General features: G+C 52.0%; 1 protein-coding gene across 5 annotated transcripts in view; it reads left to right on the forward strand.

The window, feature by feature from the left end:
* RBM33 (RNA binding motif protein 33) overlaps nt 1-22,719 on the forward strand; it is a 108,084-nt gene extending 85,365 nt beyond the window's left edge. For 3 of the 5 annotated variants that reach the window (XM_055591361.1, XM_055591363.1, XM_055591364.1), the window contains 4 exons: nt 11,849-12,058; nt 13,458-13,646; nt 19,939-20,027; nt 20,149-22,719. In XM_055591361.1, coding sequence (XP_055447336.1) covers nt 11,849-12,058; nt 13,458-13,646; nt 19,939-20,027; nt 20,149-20,197 — 537 coding nt within the window. In that variant the 3' untranslated portion in view covers nt 20,198-22,719. The remainder of the gene's footprint in view (nt 1-11,848; nt 12,059-13,457; nt 13,647-19,938; nt 20,028-20,148) is intronic. The other 2 variants (XM_055591362.1, XM_055591365.1) reach the window with 1 other exon arrangement.
* The last annotated feature ends 488 nt before the right edge of the window (nt 22,720-23,207 follow it).

Below are 23,207 nucleotides of genomic sequence, written 5' to 3' on the forward strand. Positions count from 1 at the left end.
TTAATCATATTGTCTTTAAAGTGATTTTAATTCATACTGATCATCCAAGGAGACTCTCTGGTCTTTTTGTATTGTTCCTCTTTGTTAGAGTTAATGCATTATGGACGTGGGAAGCGTTTTCAGGAAGGATGTAACAGAGAGTCTTTTCTGATGTTGGCTCTCACAGTCAGGTGAGCAGGGTCGTGGTCTGGGTTGAAAGCTCACAGAGCCGGCCCTCTCGTTCTTGGAGGGCGGTCTTAGGCATTGTGTGTGTTGTTGGCCATCCTGAGGTTCTGTGTGTGGAGCATGGGGATTGAGGCCCTTGTCACCAGGGCAGAGTGCACACGTGTGTACCTGAGGGCGGGGCGAGCTGAGAATGACAGGGCTGTGGATGAGAGAGGCCCATGGCTGGATGCTGGTCTCTTATTTATTTCTTTGGGACCTTTCCAACACAGAGAAGGTACTTTATAAATGTCCATTTTCTTTTCAGAATGCTCCTAAGGCCCTGTCTAGAAACACACTCCATGATTTTATGCCGTATAAAAAGTGGTGGTTACTGCTTATCAAATATTATCAGGCACACTGCTTACCAAGCACAGTCGCTGCTTAGCATGTATTCACAGCAGCCTCACAGGTTAGCTCTATCATTTCCCTTCTACAGTTAAGTAAATTGTGTGTCGGAGAGGTTATATTAGTTGCCCAGGGCCACTCAGCTGCTAACTGGTAGAGTGAGGCCTCTGAGTCTTGTGCTTTCTACTGTTAAAATAACAGTTGTTTTGCTGCTCCTCTTCCCCATGTGTTCCTTAGTTCTAAGTTAGGGAGAATAGTCTACTGTTTCCAGTGAGTATATGGTAATCAGGGTTGATTCAGAACATCGTTAGGGGGCTTTCTAGAGTAAGGGAGGGATCATGTTTCCTGTCGCTTGCCAACTCTGGTTGGTGGCGACCAGCCCTGAGAATTTTGGGAGGTGTTTGGAGGTACAGCAGAGTACCCTGAGTGGTGAGTGTGGAGTGGCCTGGTACGTTTGGGTGACCACCCGGCCACTAGCCTGGCACGGTGAACTGAAGTGGGTGACGGTGTACCCCGGTGGAGGGCGCTGTGACTTGCTCTGTGCTATAAATGTGTCTTAGAACATTTCTGTATAAATCAGAGTGGGTCAGATTTTTATTTAAAACTTTGGGTTGAAATCATGAAGGGAACTTGAAATTTAGAGAGACCTTTTGTTATGAGGCACACGAAATCTCCCTGTGAATTTTTGTTTTCCCCCACTTACATTTTATTGTCTGGATTTATTAGGTGAGACTTAAAAAGGAACACATTAACACTGCTTTTAAACAGTATTACATATCGTCAACTATTGCTTCTAAAATTTAGTGTGCCTCCCCGAATATTGTAATCACCTTAAAGAATTTCATTTGATGGAATGGTTCTGTTTTTATTACTTAAAACATAGGAATATTCTCCATTTGCTCACTTCTCAGAAAGCTACTTTTAAGTATTTAATTCTCAGAAAGCAAGAGAGAGCAATCTTGTTAAATCATAGCTGCCGACGTCCCCTGGTGGACCAGTGGTGAGGACTCCACCCTTGCTGCCCAGGGCCCGGCTTCAGTCCCTGGTCGGGGAACTGATCCTGTAAGCCCTGTGGCACGCCGCTCCTCCGAGCGTCAAAACTGTTCATGACCAGCACATAGTCCAGAAAAGCTCCTCAGGTTCTAACCGAGCATATGTAAAAATACAAACTTATCAGTGTAACTTACTGTAGTCCTCCCTGGCCATGATTTGTGATTAAACACCAGAAAAAAGAAAGAAGAGCATGTGCCAGAAGAAATTCAGGAGTTTAATTGGACCTGCAGCTCTGTCTTTCAGTTTAGGGGAAACAGGGAACCTGTGAGGTGTGTGTATTGGGCCACCTGGCCTGCGTGAGCACCAGTGTGACCCGGGGTCTCAGTGTCACGGGGAGGCGAGTGCCTGTGCCCAGCCCAGGGTGCTGGTCAGTGCCTGCGTTCCTTCTGTGACCCGGGGTCTCAGTGGCACCGGTGCTGAGCTACTTACTGTGTTACTCAGGGATGCTCAGTATTACTGCCTTTCCTTTAGTTAAGGGCAGGAAGAATGTGTTCTTCCACTCTTCTTTACTGGAGGAGGAAATGGCGACCCGCTGCATCTTCTTGCCTGGGAAATTCCAAGGACAGAGGAGCCTGGCGGGCTACAGTCCATGGGGTCGCAAAGAGTCAGACATGGCTGTTCTTTAAGAAAGTGAAAGCGAATTTGGAATTCAGCTGCTTTATTCTGATTGAGGTAATGAAATGTTAAGAATTTGCCAGCAGATTAAGTGAGGAGCCCTTAGTTGTGCTGAGCACTCAGGAGGAGAGGAGCACTGAGCGCCTGAGCAGGAAAGCCCGCCGTCCGGGCGGGAGACTCAGGGAGCTCCACGTGGACAGTCCCAGCTTGTGTGGGGCTCTTGCTTCAGGGGGTTGCCCTGCATTTGTAGATTTCTTCTTCCTCGAAAGTTACTGTCAGGTTTTCTTTAGAGGTGGTAGAGGAGGTAAAATGTGTACAATCCTGGTCCTCTGTTGTGGAGTAGACGCATTTTTTGTTAAAATACAATCTCAATTTAAGAGGCATTGCAAAATTAGTATAACACTTGCCAGATTTACTAGAGAGAGCAGTGTTGGTCCACGCTTTGGGGACTCTGGTCTGAGGAGAAGTCACCGGCAGAGGTAGAAGCGGCCCTGCTCGCTGCCTCCCGCCCGCTCCCTGCGCCGTCGTCCCTGTGGTCCCGAGGCCCGGTCCAGCCGCTGCTCCCGCAGTGCCGTCTCTCTCTCTGCCCCGCCCACACGCACATGCCTGGGCTCCCGGTGCAGCCTCTGCCCTCTCTCAGAGCTGTGTCCCAGTCAGTGCTCCTAACTGAGGCTGGGTTTCCTCTTTGGTTCATTTTTTGTCTCTGAATTTAATTTAGGACAGTGTTATTTAAGAAGCATCTGTTGATGACACTAGCAAGCAAGGTTGCTGCTGTGTGTGTGTGTGTGTGCGCACGCGCGCGCTCAGTGGAGTCCCAGCTCTCCGTGACCCATGTGTGTGTGTGTGTGTGTGTGTGTGTGTGTGTGTCGCGCGCTCAGTGGAGTCCCAGCTCTCCGTGACCCATGTGTGTGTGTGTGTGTGTGCACGCGCGCTCAGTGGAGTCCTAGCTCTCTGTGACCCATGTGTGTGTGTGTGTGTGTGTGTGCGCGCGCGCGCTCAGTGGAGTCCCAGCTCTCTGTGACCCGTGTGTGTGTGTGTGTGCACGCGCGCGCTCAGTGGAGTCCCAGCTCTCCGTGACCCATGTGTGTGTGTGTGTGTGTGCACGCACGCTCAGTGGAGTCCCAGCTCTCTGTGACCCATGTGTGTGTGTGTGTGTGTGTCGCGCGCTCAGTGGAGTCCCAGCTCTCCGTGACCCATGTGTGTGTGTGTGTGTGTGTCGCGCGCTCAGTGGAGTCCCAGCTCTCCGTGACCCATGTGTGTGTGTGTGTGTCGCGCGCTCAGTGGAGTCCCAGCTCTCTGTGACCCATGTGTGTGTGTGTGTGCGCGCGCGCGCGCTCAGTGGAGTCCCAGCTCTCCGTGACCCATGTGTGTGTGTGTGTGTGTGTGTGTGTGTGCACGCGCGCTCAGTGGAGTCCCAGCTCTCCGTGACCCATGTGTGTGTGTGTGTGTGTGTGCACGCGCGCGCTCAGTGGAGTCCCAGCTCTCTGTGACCCATGTGTGTGTGTGTGTGTGTCGCGCGCTCAGTGGAGTCCCAGCTCTCTGTGACCCATGTGTGTGTGTGTGCACGCGCGCGCGCTCAGTGGAGTCCCAGCTCTCCGTGACCCATGTGTGTGTGTGTGTGTGCACGCGCGCTCAGTGGAGTCCCAGCTCTCTGTGACCCGTGTGTGTGTGTGTGGGGGGGGGGTGGGGGGGGCGCGCGCGCGCTCAGTGGAGTCCCAGCGCTCTGTGACCCGTGGACTGTAGCAGGCTCCTTCCTCTGTCCATGGGGTTCTCAGGCAAGAATGCCAGAGTAGGTTGCCGCTTCCTCCTCCAGGGGATCTTCCCACCCGGGGGTCAAATGCAGTCTGCTTGACAGTGGAGCCACCAGGGAAGTCCTCTCTAGTGAGCAGAGGTAATGCCAGAAGTACCATGAGTCCCTGTTAGTTCTTCTGGCTGCCTTTTCATGCTGAAATATACAGTCTGCTCCCACATTCCTCTACTCCGTTTACAAGGTGGGATCATGTCATGCATCTGTTTGGTGAGTTGGCGGTGCTGACGTGTTCTCAGGGAGCCCCAGGCCAAGGCAGGGCAAGGCTGAGCTTGTGGGTGTCACTGCATCACGCAGCCAGCTGCCCGACCAGGAGGAGGGCTCAGCTGACACCTCACTGGTTTCTGGCAGAAGCCGACTTGATGCCATGGTTTTGCACAGTACCTGGGAGCCGAGAACATTCTAGAGGACCAGGGTAATGCAGGTCTGGTGGAAGTGAGTCAGAAACGAGGCAGTCAAGGACAGGCCTGCAGCAGGCCTGTGACAGGGAAGCCCTTCTGGGAGGAAGCCCTTCTGGGAGGCCGAGTTTGGGAAACCGTGCTGACACAGGGAAGAGAGCCAGGAGACGCCCTGCCTGGGCAGACGGGGCGGGGGGAGCGGCCCGACTCCCGGCTTGCTGACCGCAGTTCCCCTTTCCCTGCCATCCATCCCTCTCCGGTAGGCGGAGTGGTCTCTTCTGTCTCCTGATCATTTCCCTGTTAGAGGTGCTGGTGAGTTCAGATGGTGGGAAAGCAGAAACACAGGCCTGAGGAAGAATGGGTCATGTGTCTTGAACAGTCACTTGTTCGGTAAGATGTGTATTCTAGACTTTTCTTGGAGGAGAAGCCGCTGTATGGTAATACTTATTTTTAAGAACTTTGAAATACTTTAGTGGGAAGAACTGATAACTTCTAGAGACATGACCTTTTAATCATTCTTAAACACGTGACCTCTTCATTTGGGCAAAGTGGACTGTAGTTCATTAGAGGACAGAAGTCAGTCTTAATGAATCAGAATGTCTGCACGTTCATTTATAGGTGTTTTTATGCATATGCTGTTTCCGAGTGAGATGAGTGGTTAAATCAGAAAGAGTTCATCTGTAATTAGAAATCAGGATTTGCTCACCCACCTTCTTCAGCAGAAAGGAATCGGCTTCCTCCAGTGACCTGGGTGCCTTCCCTGTCCTCATGCCTAGCAGCTGGCAAGAGCGGGAGACAGGCCTTCTGCACCGGGATGTCGCCCCGTGCTCTGAAGGAGGTCCTTCTCCACTGCCCGTCCTGGGAAACTGGAGATGCCTCGTCGGCCCAGCACCTTGCTTTGTTTCTCCAAGGGCCAGTCAATTTTGCTTTTAAGCGATTTCCCCAAACGTGCCTAGTCTCAGAAAGTAGAGTGTTGAGAGCGAGAGCACTTGCATCAGTGCGCTGTGCTAGAGCCCTGCAGAGAGGTCGGGGTGCCTGCCGGTGGGTCCTTTTCCTTTCTCCAGGAAGCCAAGCCCTTGGGCGGTGCCTTTAGTCTCAACGGATTTTGTTTCAGTTCAGCCGATGTAGACCTATTACTGATTAGGAAGCGTTTTAGGTTTAAGTTGCTGGTTACACGTTTTGCATGCTTGCCATATATGAGGATAATTTATTGCAGAGACTAGGTGAACACTGCACGTGTGAATTGTTCTCACCTTGTATCATACTGTGGCAGTTTAAGGAGGGGATTGACCCAGGAGCCTGGAGAACAACGTTATTTCTATTCTCTTCTCCTTTAAACAGTAGTCTCAAAGACAAAATAGAGCCTTAAATGCCTTGGTGTTGAGAAGCTTTGCGTAGCATGCAGATCATTTATTGTCCAGATTCCGAGGGAGCTTTCTAAAGAGCACAGGCTAGACCCAGTATTGTTGCAGTTAATGGGACCCTGCTCGTGAGGGCTGCGGCTGCAGATGAGCCGCGTGGCAGTGACGGTGAAGCAGGCCTTATCGGCAGGAGACGCGTACGAGGCTGCCCGGGCCCAGCCTCCGTCCTGCCGTGTGTCCCGACAATGTTATCTGTCCTCTCAGCGCGGAGTATCACATGTCTGTCATGAGTACAGAAATTAATTTAATGTCACCTGAAGACATGCAATTAATCTTTTAGAGGTTTTCATAATACCTTTACAGAAAGAGTTGCCAGTTTGGCAGATTTGGATTTTGGGGTTTAGAAGAAGATAAGGAAAATTAATTTTTCATCAGGGTTAATACAAGCTAGCAGGGCCACAAAGGCTGAGAAAAATGGTTGGGGAATTTGTCAAGTGTTGTCACTCTCGAATAATGCTGCTTAACGTCTGATAGGTGCAATCAAGAGTTGAGATTTCTATAGAGAGGGATTAATCAATTTGCTCACCAGTGAATGCAAGTCAGTGATATCACTTCTTCATGGGATTTAAGAATGAAAATAAGATTTGATCTGTCAAACTGCAGGACGCCCTGACAGTATCAGTCGGCGTTTTTATCTATACATTTAAGCCATTTGTTATAAGTAAATTTGTCCTGCTCATGTTGGTGGCTGCAAACCTCATTCTTGGATAACAATGAAGCTGATAAAAAGTATTCCTTAAGCTTACTTAATTCAGGAAGCGCCTCTTATATTTAAGAAAAACTACTCTCAAAAGGCACTTTTTACAGTATTCATTAAAAGATAAATCATTTGTGGAAAAAAGCCAGCAAAATATTTCCAGTTTGGTCTAAGATGGGCCACTTCTTTTCTCTTTATCTGTTCTGGAGGAAGTAAAAGAAGTTTAAGGTCATGTCTAAACACACTAGTGTGTAAGGAATTTAAAGCGGAACCGTGCTGCCCTAGAGAAATTCATTTGCAAGGTGAATTTCCTTTCTTTGAGTGGCTGGAATCTGCCATGCACAGACGGCTAGTAATTTCCTTACATTAAGACAGTGTGTTTCTAAAAGTCCTCGTTTGAATTGACAGTATCTTTAAATGTACATAACTGAACCCTAACAATTTTGGGATGTCTTTTCAGTGTGTGAGTTGTAGAAGACTTGTAAGTCAGTGGGTGGGCTCCATTTGGGTTGGTCCTGGACAGTCTCCGTTTTTCTCTTGTGTCTCTGTGTGAGGATAGGTGGGAACATGCGTTTCTGGCTGCAGCCTAGGAACTCGCAGGGTGGCTGTCTGCTAGTGTTGACGGGAGTGACCCCGGGATTTAGAAATTCCCCTGAGAATGAGCTTTTCGTAGTGCTGTTTTGAAAGAAAATAATTGTTCTCTCAATTGGAAGAAAAGAAGCACTGTCTTTCTTACAAAATAAAAAAACTTGTTACTTATATTTAAGGCTTGAGTCCTCAGCATGATTTTCAGAAAAAAGTCAAAGCAGCGTATTACAGTAACCCTTCATTTCCTTAAAATGATATGACTGAGTGATGGTCAGTCCCTTTGTTTCCAGCCCTGCTAAAAATCGTTATGTTGGATGTTAAGCATAAGCTCCTGCCTCCGAGATCGTCTGAAGTCCATGCTTTGGACCCACCAGGACAGGAAGTCCCGGTAGCACTCAGTGTGTGGCCAGTGAGAACAGTGGTGTTTACTTTGAAGGAGATGGAGGGAAACAGACCCAAGTGCACTTGTTGTCAACTGGGAGACATTCAGAAAACAGCTCTGTGCATCCTCCCTGGGCAGAGCCTGGTGAATGATACCAAGACTCTGGCGATTAAGAACCTAGACTGCCTTGGACATCGCTGTTTTGAAGTTTCTTCCATCATCTGTAGCTCTAGGGGGTATAAAACACTGCCCCGTTGTGAACGTAAGTAACTCTAGAGCTTGTTCAGGCCTTCCCCTTACTCGTGTGAGCAGATGATAGCTGTTTTTCCTAAAAGTTGGGCTTTTGTCATAACCCCTGCCTGAAACATCCCTGTATCTTGCTCCTCGTTGACTCATTAAGTGCTCGTCATCTGCCTGCTCTGTGCTGATCGTCTTCGATCTCTCTTCGGTCCTGAGGCTGCTTGGTGACCGGTGTCCCTGTGGGGCTCCCCTTCTCGTGAGCATTGCAGGACTGTGATTGCAGATTAACACTGAAGAAAAAGAGTGCAGTTCCATGGCCTGGGCAGCCTGAGGACTGGAGGCGCTGCTGTGGCTCCCCACGAGGGCGGAGTCGGGGTGCTCACTGCGCTGGGGAGATGCAGGCAGGGCGAGGAGGCCCGTGTGGAGGAAGGAGCACGGTGCGGCCCAGGCGCGGCTGCTGTGTCGTCTCAGGCGGCCTCAGAGAGCCCTAGACAGAGAGGCGCTTGTGACGCCTGCTACCGGTGTTTCTGAGCTGTAGACGGAAAGCAAGCCGACCTTAAACTCTTTCTTGAAAGGACAGTAAAAGTTTAGAACTTGGGTTTTCAGGGTTTTTACGTGACCTAATATTGTCAGGTGTGAATTATCAGTCTCTTACTCAAAATGGCAGTAAAGAGAATTTTTACTACTTGCCGTGTTTATTGACTAAATGTTTATGTTCTCAATTCCTAGTTTAAAAATCATCAGATCACTACAGTATAGTATGTGTATCATCCAAATACATATAGTGTATACCTTAAAACATGCACACCCTACTTTTGGTACAAGCTCTTCGTTTTAAATAAAAGTGACTGTCCAGACCATCTACGTTTTTCGTTTTGGGTTGCTAAAGAAAAGTTTGAGGACAGTGCTGCTCGCTGTCCGCCGTATATAGAGACACCGTTCCCTTTAGGGCACTTGCGCCAGCCAGCCGTTGAGTCCTGCAGCGTGGCGGAATGTTTCCTGAGGCCCGCATCATTGCGCTGACGGGCTCTGCCCCGGGACCCTGATAGCACAGGCTTTCTTCATAGCACTTTCAGACGACTTAGTTTTTAGATGCCTGGTCTACTGTTTATTGTTTTATTCAGTAAATATCTCCGTGCCATCTGCATGCACCAGAAATTTTGGCTTGGTGAACAAAAACAGATTCACCAAAGTGCAAATCACTAGTTTCTCTAGACACTTAAAAATGGCATATGCTTTAGTTGTCCGCAGACTTTACCCTCCTCTCGGGAGCTTCTGGGGAGTCCCTAAATGGAGGACTTTCCCATAGAGGTAACCATACACAGCTGGTTCATTTATCCACATTTGTGAGAAAGGCAGACATTGGAGGAGAATCAGTCAGTAGACTGTTCGGGAGCTGAGCTGTGTGGAGAATTTAGTGACCCAGTGCCTCCTGCTTGTAAGACACAGCCTCTGGTGGGACCTGGGGGCTAGTGTGATGTGTCCGCCCCTGTAGAAAAAAAAAAAAGATGTTTTAAAGAACAGCAAAACTTAACCCTTGCAGAGTGAATTTATGAACCATATACTAACATAATTTCAATGTGATTTTAGGTAGATTAATAAATAATAGATTACTGGCTCTTAACGATTAGGAATATGTGTGTATATCCTAAAAATGTTCAGCTTTTTACTATAGAAAAATTTCAAGCATATACAGAACTGGAGAGAGTTCACATAGCTTTTCCAGACTTCTCATTAACTTTATGTGAATTGTGGTCCCACAGAACGGCCTGGCCTGCCTTTCCGTAGGGCTTCCATTTTCCTTTGGGGGTGCTTCTCCATCAGGCTGGAGTAACTTGCCGCAGGATCACATTTTAGGCAGTTCCTGCTGACAGAATGTAGGGGTACCCTCCGCTTCAGCTGTCCTCAGCCCTGGCTGGACGTCACTGGAAGAGCCTTAAGATACGCTCGCGTCTGGGCTCCCACTCAGGACAGTGTGACTGAGTGGCTCTGGACTAAAGCCCAGAAGCAGTAACATCTGAAAGCTGCCCAGGTGACCGACGTGTAGGTTGAGACCCTTGGCTGGTCTCAGGCCAAGTGTGAGCCAAGTGAGCTCTCGGCTTTGGCAGATGTCCTTTATCAGGTTGACAAAAGACCCTTCTGTTCCTAGTTCATCGAGAATTTTCATTATGAATGCCTTTCCTGTATCAGTGCAGATGGTCATGTGGTCTTTTCCTCCACTAATGTGGTCTGTAAATTGATTTTTGAGTGTTAAACCAACCTTGCATTCCTGGGATAAATCTTACATGGGTATGGTGTGTGATCTGCTGAATTTAGCTTGCTGACATTTTAGTGAGAATTTTTTTCATATATATATACACACACATATTTATTTATTTATGAGGGATAGTCTTCTGTGGCTTTTGTTTCTTGTTTTTGATTTTTGTATCCCAGAAAAACAGGCTTCAAAAATGAGTTGGAAAGTTGTTCCTCCCCTTCTGCCTTCTGAACGAGACTCTGTAGAACTGGTAGTCTGTCTGTCTTAAATATTTGATAGAATTCACCAGAGAATCCATTTGGGCCCGGGTTTTTCTTTGTGGAAGGTTTTTAATGATCAATTCGGTGTCTTCTTAGATTTCCAGATTTTCTCTTTCTTCTTGAATCAGTTTTGGTATCTTGCATCTTGCCTGGAAAATCCCATGGACAGAGGAGCCTGGCGAACTGCAGTTCATGGGGTCTTCAAAGAGTTGGACGCGACTGAGTGATGGAGCACACCGCACATCTTTTATGGAATTTGTCCATTTCGTCTTAAGTTCCCTGATTCTGTTGGTATAAAGTTGTTCAAGATATTCTTTTACATTTCGGTAGTGCCGCTTTTCATGCACTGGAGAAGGAAATGGCAACCCACTCCAGCATTCTTGCCTGGAGAGTCCCAGAGACGGGGGAGCCTGGTGGGCTGCCGTCTGTGGGGTCCCACAGAGACTGAAGCAACGCAGCAGTGCCACTTTTATTTCTGATTTCGGTAATTTGTGTCTTTCTTCTCTTTTCCTTAGTTTAGTTAAGCTTTACTGGCCTCAGGAAAGTCAGTGATTGACTTTTCCCTGTTGTTTCTCTGTTTAGCATGTCCTTGCTTTTCTCTGTGATCTTATTTCCTTCTCTTCAGTTCTGGATTTGGTTTCCTGTTTGTTCCCTAGTTGCTTGTGGTAACAGGTTAGGCTCTTGATTTTAGATCCGTTTTCCTTCCTGATGTCACTGCTTTAGTTGCAGCCCCTCGATTCTGATGTGTTGTATTTTTATTTTCATTCAGAATGCCTTCTGCTCGGTGTCTGTCCTCCTTTCCACCTCCGAGCCCGGTCTCCTGGCCGGCGGCCGTGGTGGCCCTGCGCTCAGGGGCCGCCCAGTGCCTGGCCTCGGCCCTGCGGTCCCCGCTCCGCTCAGCTCTTCTCCCTGCTGTCCCCCGCGGTTCCCTGTCTGCCCTAGGCCTCCAGTAACTGATTTCTAGAGTTTCTTCACACCATTTTGTGTATTCCCAGCTCGTCTGTTTTTGTCCCAAACAGGACTGAGGCCAGAGGCCAGCGTGCATGTGGGGACTTGTGACTCAAGAGGGGAGGGGCGACTGGGTGCTGTCGGCCTGTGGGTGCTGCGGGGAGCCCCACTGTTGAGGGTTGTATCTGTAGGGAGGACGTGCTGGGATGTGCCCAGGGCGGTCAGGAAGATGACCCACTTTCATGAGGTTTGAAAGGGAGTTAAAAGTTTAAAGCAACTGCTGATGCATACTATTAGATTTTCAAAAGGATGCTCCTGACAATGGAAAAGGCATGTCAAGTGTGAACTATTTTTAAAGTTAAGCAGTATTTCATTGAACTAAAGAGGACCTACTTTAATAATTACAGATCTCTTGAGTGGATCCAGTAATTAAAGGTCTTAGATTTAAATTTGATAAAGGCTCTTTAACCCTAACGCCTGTCAGGTGAGCATGTCCTTTCCTTAGTGGCCCTCATGAGATAGCAGGTGGGTGGGCCCGCCTTTGGTTGAGCACTGATCCAGGTGAACCCCGGTGCTGGGGAGGGAGGCTTGCTTGTGCAGACACTGACCAGCGCGCTGCCTTGTCTGTTTCAGCAGGGAGGAGAGAGCGATGGCTTTTTTCACCCAGAGGGCCAGCCTCAGCGGATCCCTCAGCCCCCAGAGGTGAGGCAGCAGCCCGCCCGCAAGGTGACGCTGACCAAGGGGGCCCTCCAGCAGCCCCAGCACCCTGCAGTGGGGGCCCACATGCACGCGGCCGGCCCGCCAGGCATCAAGAGCATCCAGGGGATCCACCCGGCCAAGAAGGTACGGCCCAGCCCCGTCCCCGGGAGCGCTGGGAAAGGAGCTAGAGCGCCTCCGCCCCTGGGTTGAAAGCTGACGTGCTCACAGGCGCGCTTCCCTCCCTCGGCTTCACAGTGTGACTCTGGGAGCTCACCCGGAGCCCAGGGAGTGGTTGTCTCCTGCAGCTCGGAGTGCACTATGCGCGCGGCTCTGCGTGGCCCCCTGCCCTCCCAGCTGCTGCTCCAGAGGCTCCTCTGAAGTTTCCTCCTCGGCGCCTCGTTCACAGATGGGAAGCCTTTGGGGTGAAGTCCCCTGCCCGAGAAAGTGCCTCTGGCCCTGGTTCTTTCTGCACCGAGGGATGCCTTGTCTGAGCTCCGTGTGTGAAATGAGAGCTGTGGCCACCTTTCCAGGAGAGGAGCGTGCGCCATGTCCCGTCATGTCCCGTGGGGGCACCCCTCCCCACAGCTTCTAGTGAGGGGCGTCTTCATGGCCCTCCCAAGGCCCCTGCTCTCTGCCTGGCAGCCGCACGCGTGTGAGGAGGATGGCAGATGCCTGCTCTGAGTTCTCCTGGAAGCGCTTGGACCCTGCCAGTCCCTCTGCTGGTCTTGCTGCTGATACTGAGGAGTAGTGTTAGTGTGAAGACCAGCCTAGGTCTTTGAAATGTTTAAATCACTTCGTGTGTGTTATCTCATAAATACCTTCTACGCAGGAGCAAACAGACTGCCCGTCTGTGCTGCGAGAGGCGCCCCCACAGTCACGTTCACCATACCTTCGGGTCAGAGCTTTCAAGAAGGTTCCAGTCTGAGTTTCCTTAAGTCGGGTGTTGTCCCTGGATGTGTGATGAGAAAGGCCTTAGAAAGGGCCCCCCCACCGTAGCTGTGCGCACAGATAGTGCCCTCAGGGCCCTTCAGTCACTGTAGTTGGGGTGCCGAGGAGTGTTGTGTGGTGGGGGTGGGGGACCCCTGCTGCAGAATCTGCCTTGCAGGACGGATACTGCCGTGGCCCACAGTGATGGGGAGCTGGCTGGGGGCAGTGCCGCGTAACTTCACTGGCACTGCCCCCCACCCCCTGCGCGGGCCTGACCCACAGTGGGGAACTTTGGGCTCTGGGGACCGTGAGGACCCGCATCATGGTGCCAGCCAGGCGCTTTTCTGGAGCCTGTGGTCCTGCTGCGTGCACAGGACGACCGTGTGAGCAGGTCGACTGGCACAAAGTGCCCCCTGGCACCGTGCGTGATGCCCAGGCTGACCGAGACTGCACCGCTTCCTCTCCTCCTCATGCGAGTGTGCTGGCCCTTTCTGACAGTGGGGAACAGCTGCAGAGGACCCTGCAGCCCGTGGTGTATTTTGGTGGACTCTGCGGACGCGCTCACGCTGTGTCAGACATGCAGCCTGACCCTGAATGGTTCTTCTGTCGTTACCAGGTGCTCGTGCATGGGAGAGGCCGGGGCCTGGCGGGAGCCATGGGCCGGGGCCGCCTGATGCCCAACAAGCAGAACCTGCGGGTGGTGGAGTGCAAGCCTCAGCCCTGCGTCGTGTCTGTGGAGGGGCTCTCCTCGTCCACCACCGATGCCCAGCTGAAGAGCCTGCTGACGTCGGTGGGGCCCATCCAGGTGGGCCACCCTGCACGTTCGGTCTGTGCCCTCTGTCTTGCCCTCCCAAGACTCAGTTCTTTAAAGCCCCTGAGAAGAAAGCTGAATGTTTTACCATTGTGCACGCTTGGTACCAGAACTTTTTGCCTGAGGGTTAGAGTGTTTGGAGTTTTTCAGGTGCTCAGAAACTTCATGAACTGTTTATTCCAGTTGAACAAATTATCCTTTGAAATCCTGAAATTATCCTTGAATTCTTGAGGAGCGGCTTGTCTGTTATCAGACACGTTAAGCTTGTATCCACAGAGAGCTCTTCTTGGACAGTCTGTCATAGAACGGGTTAACCTGCAGGAACACAGCTGGCGTCAGAGAGCTTACGATGCTTTTACAAATACAGGTCTCCTGAGTGGAGATTCTCCAGCCGATGGTAGTTGAAAACCTGGGATCAGATCACAGTTGAGGAGTGAACCTGGGACCCCGGGCTGGGCTGGGGTGGAGTGGGGTGGGTGGCAAGTCCAGGCTTGCCCTGGGCCCCTGCTCCTGGCTGGCTCCCAGCCCCTGTCAGGGCGGGAGGTGGTGGCGCTCTTGCTCTCCACGTGTGACCTCTGGTCAGTCTGGGCTGTGCTCCTGCCCCGCGGTCCCGATGCTTCTCCTGTGCGTCCTTGAGCGTGAGCCTGCGCTCGGGGTCAGCGCGTGATGGCAGAGCCGTTGCCGCTCACAGCGCCGCGCGACTAACCTGCAGAAGTTGGAGTTGGAGTGCTGCATTCTGGGGGCCATTTTTCCATTTGCCTTTTTTTTTCCTTCTCCTGTTCTGGAAAGAAGGATTAGAGATCATTGGGTTAAAATTTAATGGAGGGCACTTGATTAATGCAGAGCAAAAGTAAAACTGGGTATTTAAAGGCTGCTTTTTATTAGAGAAGAAGACGGGAAGATAAGAGTGGACATCAGGTGCCCTTAGAATGCTGCCAGAAGGAGTCCCCAAGGGTGAGGAATTCAGCAGCTGCCCAGGAAGGCCTGTGGGCCATCCCAAGGGTCCCAAGGAGCCAGCACCCCTCTCTCCTTGCCAGTCTTAGTCCCGAGGGATGGTGTTGAGGGGCGTTCACAGGTCTGTAAGCACTGAGATCATATGGTGCTAATGTAACAAAGTTTGCCAGCATTAGATAGCTGAAGACCAATATTGGTAAGTTTAAATTGTGAGAAGATGCTTATAACAAGACTTCCATGTGGTTTAACTGTAAATACACTTCAAGGCGGGTGGTGAGGAGATCCAGGCCTCCTGGCTGCTGGAGAGGCAGACGTCAGGCCTCTGGTGGGTTGGGCTATGGCGCCACCTGGCGCCCACGTGCCCTGAGAGCAGGCGGTGTCTGCGCCCGGAGGGCCCTGCCCCGTGCCCACCAGCAGGGGTGAGGGAAGAACCAGAAAGAAGGGCCTGTCTGCCTGTCCACCATGCCAGGGGTCCTGCTCTTAGCGAAGGGACAGGCAGTCTGGGGTAGAGTGAGACTGCGGTGGCTGGCTTAATGTGGGGGGTGGTGGTTGGGGGCTCCGTGGACAGGTGAGCTTCGTCAGCTGCCGGGCCCTCCAGGATGCAGTGGGGCCGCAGGCGTCGGGCTTCGAGAAGGCTTCCGTCTCAGTCCTGAGTTTGCCATTTCTTGGGGTGCAGCTTCCCAGCCGAGGACTTCCCCCAGGCCCTGCACAGTAATGCACATTTTGTCTCCGCCTCTGCCTCCGCTCTGGAGTTACCGCGGAGGTGGGGTGAAAGAAACGCAGGGTCCCCGGGTGCTGCGGAGGGAAAGCGTGTGCCCTCGGAAGGAGGCCTGTCTTCCCTGCGTGAGGTCTCTGGGGTCACTTCAGGCTGCCAGTGCTGCTGTTACGGGGCACAGGCACAGGGGAAGCCCTTGTTCTGGGGGTATCTTGGGTTACCTGGTGAGGAGGAGCCCCTTGGAGCCATCGTGTGAGGTGGGATTGTTTTGGAGCATCTCACCTCCTATGAGGAGCCCTCCTGCCTGCCTTGTCTGGTTTTGACGGATCAGGAGCGTCTGGGGTGACCTGGAGGAAGTCGGGATCTCAGTGGAAGCAGTTCAGTTATTTTGGAGTTGAGGACGTTTGGGGAAGAAAACACTAGGCGTAGTTAAATGTTGCTGTTCAGTCGCTCAGTCGTGTCCGACTCTTTGTGACCCATGGACTGCAGCACGCCAGGCCTCCCTGTCCCTCACCGACTCCCGGAGCTTGCTCAGACTCATGTCCATTGAGTCAGTGATGCCATCCAAACATCTCATCCTCTGTCGTCCCCTTCTCCTCCTGCCTTCAATCTTTCTCAGCATCAGGGTCTTTTCTAGTGAGTCAGTTCTTCACATCAGGTGGCCAGAGTATTGGCGCTTCAGCCTCAGCATCAGTCCTTCCAGTGACTATTTAAGAGAAATGTAGATATTCCAAAAACTGATGTTTAGAGCTTTAAAGAAAACAGGCGTGGCCACATGATCTGAAAATTGTTAACTGGAGGCTAACACGCACAGTTCTGAAAACACTGTTGTAAATGATTCTCCCAAAAAAGAGAATTCCAGGCAGAGCGCATGGTAACCCAAGGGCTGTGATCTGTAGGGTAAGTTTGTACACGATGAGAGTGGAAGGGGAGCCTCAGAGTGTGTCTTAACTGTGTCAGAGCAGAAGGGGCAGCGCTTATGCTGTGGGTGAGAGGAAGCCCAGACGTTGGAATTGAGGAAAAGACAGAGACTCGGCGTCAAAAAAGACCACATCTCGTGTACACGTGAAGAGGAAGCAGCGTGTGATGGAGTGGCCTGAGACGCCCGAGTCGCTGTTCCAAACACCCCATCACCAGCAAGAGGGTCGGGTGACCTGCGTCCAGAATGAAGAGGGCAGTGCCCCTGCACTGCAGCCGAGCTGCGGGCCCTGGGGAGGAGAGCTGGAGTTGGGGCAGGCCCGCCGCCTGGTACGCCGCAGGGCTGCCATGTGAGAGGGGGGCACCCCAGCTGCCCCCGAGGCCTGGCTGCCCGGGCCATTGTGACTATAAATTTGATGGCTTATGCCCGGGGCTCTGCTGGAGTGTTTGTGTGTCTAAAACACCGAACATCAGCGTCAGTTTTGGCTTCAGTCGGTTCCTGAAGGCACTGGGAACTGTTGGCCAGAGTAGGGAGAGTAGTGTAAGTGATTTTCAGGACTGCGGGTTCACTTCAGAGTCCCCCCAGCATTGTCGTTTATTCACGCACACAGACACCAACACAGGCTCTTCCTAGAAAGAGGGGGAACTTTCACTGAACAGGGAAAAGAGACCCAGAACAGTGAGGACGGTTTTCTGGACTTGAGCTGCCCGCTGCCCCTGCGGTACTTGTGGCAGCTCGTCCAGGGCCCTGAGCGGGCTCACTGAGCGCACGTGCAGGAAGCCGGCCCGGGACGGCGTCATGGCTTGTGTTCTGCTGTTCACAGTAGCGCAGGTGTTCTCAGGAATCGTCTGCAGGTGTCTTGTCTCTGAGAAATGACAAGTATATCTGGGTGAGGTGGGCAAGTGAGCCTGTCCCCATGGGCCAGTCAGAGGGTGTAGAGTGGAGACAGAGTTTACCTCTCAGTTTGTTCTGGGTGAACTAAAGTGCTTACTTATTGGGAAATGGGCTGCTGATTTGCAGGACGTATTTTCAGAGTGGAAGCTGGTGATTATAATGCATGCCCTTTAGTTTATAGTCCACGGGATCTTCTTCTATCTTCCCAGTAGAGTGATCGCTAATATTTGTCACTTTGGTAGGTCAGAAATGGTTAAATATTCAGTTTTGGCAGTGTATTAATGTTTTATCTGAAAATAGTCTCTGTATTTTGAAGAAAAAAAAAAAAGTGCAGAAATGTCAATAAGGGGAGGAAAAACAGATTTTAAGACGGTGTTCTTACTGCTTATGTTGACTGTGGAGAAGCAGCTCACACCTGTGATTTAAGAATTTCATAGAAAGTTTACGCTCTTTTGATTGATACTTTCTCAATTAAATTGAGCTTTAAACCAGGTAGATAGAGATAAACAAATCTTACCTCAGATGCCATTTTATATGATAAGTGGTAAACAGGAAGCGTCATGTTTCATTCTACATTGTGAAGTCACCCAGAGGAAATACAGTCTCAACATGCTTTTTCTCAGAAGAAGAGCATGGTGTTTTCAAAATCCGGATTCCATCTGTGAGTCGTATAGTGTGGATAATTATCTGTGCCATCATAACAAACTAGTCCTCTTGTCTGTTCCTAATTGAGTGATTTTTGTAGTTTTCAACAGAGTAAGTCTAGGTGAGCTGTGGTTCTTGTGTTGAGAGCTGCCGTGGTGTTGGCGGCAGTTGGCACGAAGCTGCGCCCGGTGCCCTTGAGCACTGCAGCCGCGTGGCGGGAGTGGGGACCTGGGTCAGGAGGCGGGCGTGGCGGGGTGTCTGCTGCCATGCGGGGCTGTCCTCGTGACCGGAGGATAGCTCCTACCACGCTCCCCTCAGGGCTCCGCGGGTCACGGGACAGCCCGGCGTTTCCTCTTGCCTCTTCTCTTCGGGGGCAGCTCTAGAGTGTCAGCAGTTGGAGATGGTTGGAGGAAAAGACAGAGCGCGGGTGTGTGCTGGAAGCTGGGCGGCAGGTGTCTGTCGCGTAATGCAAGTGGGATCTCAGAGGCCAGGGAAGCTGTGTGCTGCTGGTGCGTCCCAGAGAGGCTAAGATTGAGCTTTTCTTGTCCAGCTTTACTTGGAGAAGGAAATGGCAGCCCAGTCCAGTGCTCTTGTCTGGAGAATCCCATGGACAAAGGAGCCTGGCGGGCTACAGTCCACAGGGTCGCTGAGGGTTGCACACGGCTGAGCGGCTTCACTCTGCCCAGTGAACTTAGTGATCAGTGAAATTATCAAGAAAATTCTTGTGCTTCTGGGTTTTGTATCTGACAAGAGGTGAATCTGCTGTTTGCTGAGCTGGCGTCAAGAGAACCTGCCGGTGGCCGCCCTGCACCGGGCGTCCTGGGCCTGCTGCCGGTCAGGGTCGCCTGGCGGCGTGCCGGGCGACCTGACTGCCCTCCATGCGGCCGGTGTGAAGCTCAGCGCCACGCCAGCTGGGCACTGGAGACTGTTTGTTTCTGTGTAAGCGCCAGAGAGCAGCTTTTGGGAAAGCGTTTCCTTAGTGCTCTGCTCACCGTGCTTACTCGTGGGGTGCTGTGTTTATGAGAGTGGGGGCGCCTGTTCTGATACACAACGCAGCTCTCTCAACATGTTTCAGAGAATTGATGTTTTGGCTAGGTACTTCTGTGGGAGGTCTTTGAACAAGTGCTTTAAAACGAAACCGCCACATGTGTAAACCCTTGTCAAGGGTGGTGTGTTGCTGCTGGTTATGTTTCTGGCTGCTGCACTTCACTGGGCAGAAGCCCAGGCACAGCAGACGGCTCTCAGCTGCCGAGTCCTTGCTGCTTGCTCGGGTCGGGTCCTCCAGGGAACAAGGTCTCTGCCGCCCCCCACCCCACCGGGCACTTTGCTCACTGCCCCAGAGACATGTGGCCAGTCACCAAAATGCGTGAGAAGGATCAGACTCTGGAGAGTGGGCTGGCTGAGAAATCCAAGTCCTCCTTTGGCGCGTCCCTCCCAAATCCTAGAGTGCTCTGTTGGAGCACAGAGCTCCCCTCATCCTTGGGGCAGGTGTGAGGACCATCTGTCCGTTCACGGTCCTGGCACTGGTCTCCTCGCTAGACAGATCTGTCCACTCCCCGCACGCCTCTGGTCTTCACTTGGGAGAGTAGCCTCGGAAATGGTGTTTCACATCCTAGGATTTAATTTAAGGTGCCGCTTCATGCTCCCCGACATTTTAAAGTGCAGAGTGTGAGCAGACAGAGCCGAGGGCTGCCCCGGTCCCAGCTGCACCCCCCCGGCAGCCCTGCTCTGCGTGAGGACCTGGGTCTGCCCCAGCAGTCCTCGGGGGAGTGCCGCCCCTCCACCCCGAGCCCCTGGCCCACCTCGTCCCTCCTGTGTGAGTGGGGCCCGGGGAACGTCACCTAAGGGGAAGGGAGTCTCCGAGGGTGGGCGCCTGCCTTAGGCCTGCGTGAGCAAGTGGAGGGAAGGGGGGCAGCTGGCGGGCAAATGAAAGAGGGTCTTCACACCGGGCCTGGAGGGTGCTGAGTGCTGCTTAGGGCAGGGGCGTGGGGCTGTCTCGACAGGGAGCTTGAAGTACTAGTTTGTGTCAGGGACTGGCGGTCCGCCTGGACTGGAACCTTGTGTTAACCCCGACGGACCAGCGTGTGCATCACACCCTATGTCGCGGTGTCACGTGATGCACAGCCCCGCTCTGACACGCTTCTGTCCTCTTCCTGCAGAGCTTGCAGATGCTCCCCCAGCAGCGGAAAGCCATAGCCAAGTTCAAGGAGCCAGCGCACGCGTTGGCATTCCAGCAGAAGTTCCACAGGTAGCGTGGAGTCCCTGGGGCCAGACGAGGGTGGGCTGGCTGCAGGACGCGGTGCGGAGCATGCCGTGGGCGGTCCCACGGGGCGGGGGGCTTCACGTGTGTGCTGTGTGCCCTCCCGCAGGCACATGATAGACCTGTCCCACATCAACGTGGCCCTGATTGTTGAGTGACCTCCGCGGATGGGCTGACATGGGACGCCGCACACACACTGTGGAACTCCGCCGGAGCTGCGCGCAGAGGCCCCACGAGCCGAGTCTCTCCATCCACAGCCCTGCCAGGCCGTTGTCCGAGACGCCCGACGGCCCGGGGTCGATTCCAGAAGAGCTGGACTTGAGGGATGTGGCAGACTCGCGTCGCCGTTAGAGCGCTCACGTTCTGTTGCCGCCACAGAGAACTGCAGTTTCGTTTTCTTTTGTTTTCCAAGTGCTTACAATGCATGTAGACGTTGTTGTTTGTGATCTTACTGTATGACCGATTCCAGTGACTTAGTCAGGAGAGACCATCACCGTCACAGATTCTCAGTATTTTTCACAGCAAAGAATATTTGATAATGGTTGCACTTATCTTCAGTGCAGGCTAGACGAGTGTCTTCTCACCCAGCTTCACTCGCGTTCCTTTCTCAGAAGGCCCTCCAGGGCATTTGTGAAAACGTAGAGGCAAATTCGGGTGGCGATACCCTGGGAAGCGGGTGTGCGGGCGGCTGGAGTGGTGCCAATTGTGCAGCAGATTCTGTTCTTGTAAATATTCCCAGAGCGCCAGCCCAGTTCCAGAGGGAACACCCCTTTCTACACTCTGCCCAAACACTACGGAGAAGCTGGTGGGCACTGGCGTGAGCCCCCGGGCTAAGCGCAGGTTTTGGGGCCCCGCTAGGTGAGGGTAGGCCAGCTGGAAGCTTGAAAGGACCTGTTTGGTTTTTTCCTCTTTTTAGACACAGCCCCAAGAGGCATAGTCATGCCACCGGCTCTGTGATACGTACGTGACTGTTGGGAAGCCTGGTTATTGCTGCTGTGACGAGCGTTTTCTTTTCTGAAGGCCCTTTGAGCAGGGGCCTTTGAGGGGCTGCGCTGTCCTTCAGCGGAGCCTGGAGCAGAGGGCTGCTTGCACGGGCGTGTGGGCGGGCGGCTCCGGGACTCGGGGTAGTTTCATGCAGGTGAGATGCTCGCTCCCCGTAAAGTCATCTTCGGTAAAATCCGTTCTGGGCAAACGATTACAGAAGTGCCTTACTGTATTTGTGCTCATGAAGGAGTCTCACTGTTTGGGTTTTTTCTAACATGGGGCTGAACTACTGGGGCAGATGATAACTGGGGCGTACTCAGACTTTTTAGCTGAATTTTATACGTAAGATTTCCTGTCACGTTTATTAGTAGAATTAAGGGAAACAGACGCCTGTGCTGGTTAGCGCAGCGAGGACCCTCAGCAGGGCACCCCTTTCTCAGCTTTCTCGTGGGGAGCTGAAACACAGGTCATGTGATCTTGTATCTTCTTGTTTTCACAGTTGAAATTTTATGTTTTTCAAATTAAGTCAGCAGAACTGCAGGGGAGTGTTGAGACCTGCGAGCCTCTGTAGCGCTGACCCCGCAGGGCGCCACGCGCCAGGAGGGAGCCTGCAACGTGAAGGTGGGTGCTCACGGCCGCTGCTCAGAGGCTGCAGTTCCAGGAAGCGGTAGGCACTGGTAGAACACCCTCGATTACCTCTTGCTGGGGGCGCCTGGCGCGTGGCCCCACCCCCCCCCCCCGCCCGTCTTCACGAGTAGATGCAGGTGTGTTCACATGAGCGTGGCTCGTGTGGCTCAGTCCACAGAGAGCTGGGTAGAAGCGGCAAGTGGGGTACTGCAGGCGCCATGCAGGGGGCTCCAGGCCACCTCCCCCCCAGGCGGCAGGGGGCTCACAGTTAAGGGACTTGTTCAGGGCTTGATGACGCAGTGAAATGAGCCTGCCGATTTTACCGCTTTTTGAAATAGTCTGAGTGTGCTATGACTTTGAAGCTAAAAAGCTGCCCGTTGTCTCCATAGCGTAGCTAGGCACCCTTTTTTCTAGTTAGTGATAATAAACGAATCCTATTTGGGCACCTTGTTCACGGCTACCCTAAGGGCTGCTTTTGTGCTGTCTGAGCCCGATGTGGTGCCCGGGACACGTGTGCGTCTGTAACTGTCTGCACACACCCGGAACATGCTTTCTCTGGATAGAACATTCTTGAACGGCCATCGGCCAAGTCGGCCAGGCCTTCCGTCAGGACCTGGTTAGAGGGGCTCCCTGTGGTCGCCTCCTGACACTCTGGGCCCGTGGGCACGGGCTGTCAGTGCCGGCCAGGCCTGGGGACGCAGCCTCGGTTTCCTTGAGGAAACTGAGAAGGGAAGGAAGCAGAATTAGAAAGGAGCGCTATTCCTGCCTTGCGCAGTGCAGTGCAACCAGACCACCGCACGCTGAACCCTCTGGGAAGATCTGTTGCAACCATTATCTTTGTTCTTTATTTATCATGCATTTAAAGTGAGATGCAGAAGCAGTTAACACACTATGTAAATATGGACCTTTTAAAATTAAATCGTTATGGGAAATGCTTTCAATTCAGCAGCATCGTAGCTATTTGTTAGTTCTTTTGTGTTGTCTTATCAAAGTTTAATGGATACAGTTCCATAATGTTGATGTGTTTGTGTGTATATTCGATTTTTATAAAGATGGTAGTAAGTCAATACATTTATCCTGATCTGTGTATTATTTGTTCACAAATTCAAGAGGCCAGTAAATATCATTATATCTCATAAGGTAAAGACTTTAGCGATTATGTGGAGCTCAGGTACCCTTTCTTTTCGTATTATCTTGTTTTGATTTTAATGCTGTAATATAAGTTCACTTAGCTACTTACTGAGCTAACCTTGCATTTCCGTTGGTCTGGCCACATCTGTTAAGTCTTACATGATATCCTTCTAAGGGAGAAATACCAGCTTTTTTTTCCGAAAGCAATGTTGAGGGTTCCGCCCTTTCTGGCGGGCAGCACCCTCAGCAGGGCCTGTGCCCTCTCTGCACCGGGGTTGGGGGGTGGGGCGGGGAGGGGGGCAGGGGACTTCATCGTAACTGTTTCTGACTGGGGTCTTCTCATGATTTGTAAAAGGTCCTGGATGAACAATTGTTTGTGCTTAGTTCTGTAGAATTTCTGAATTGTGACAGAGCTTTAGATCCTGC

The sequence above is a fragment of the Bubalus kerabau genome, chromosome 8 (assembly GCF_029407905.1).
Source record: "Bubalus kerabau isolate K-KA32 ecotype Philippines breed swamp buffalo chromosome 8, PCC_UOA_SB_1v2, whole genome shotgun sequence".
Lineage (NCBI taxonomy): Eukaryota > Metazoa > Chordata > Mammalia > Artiodactyla > Bovidae > Bubalus > Bubalus kerabau.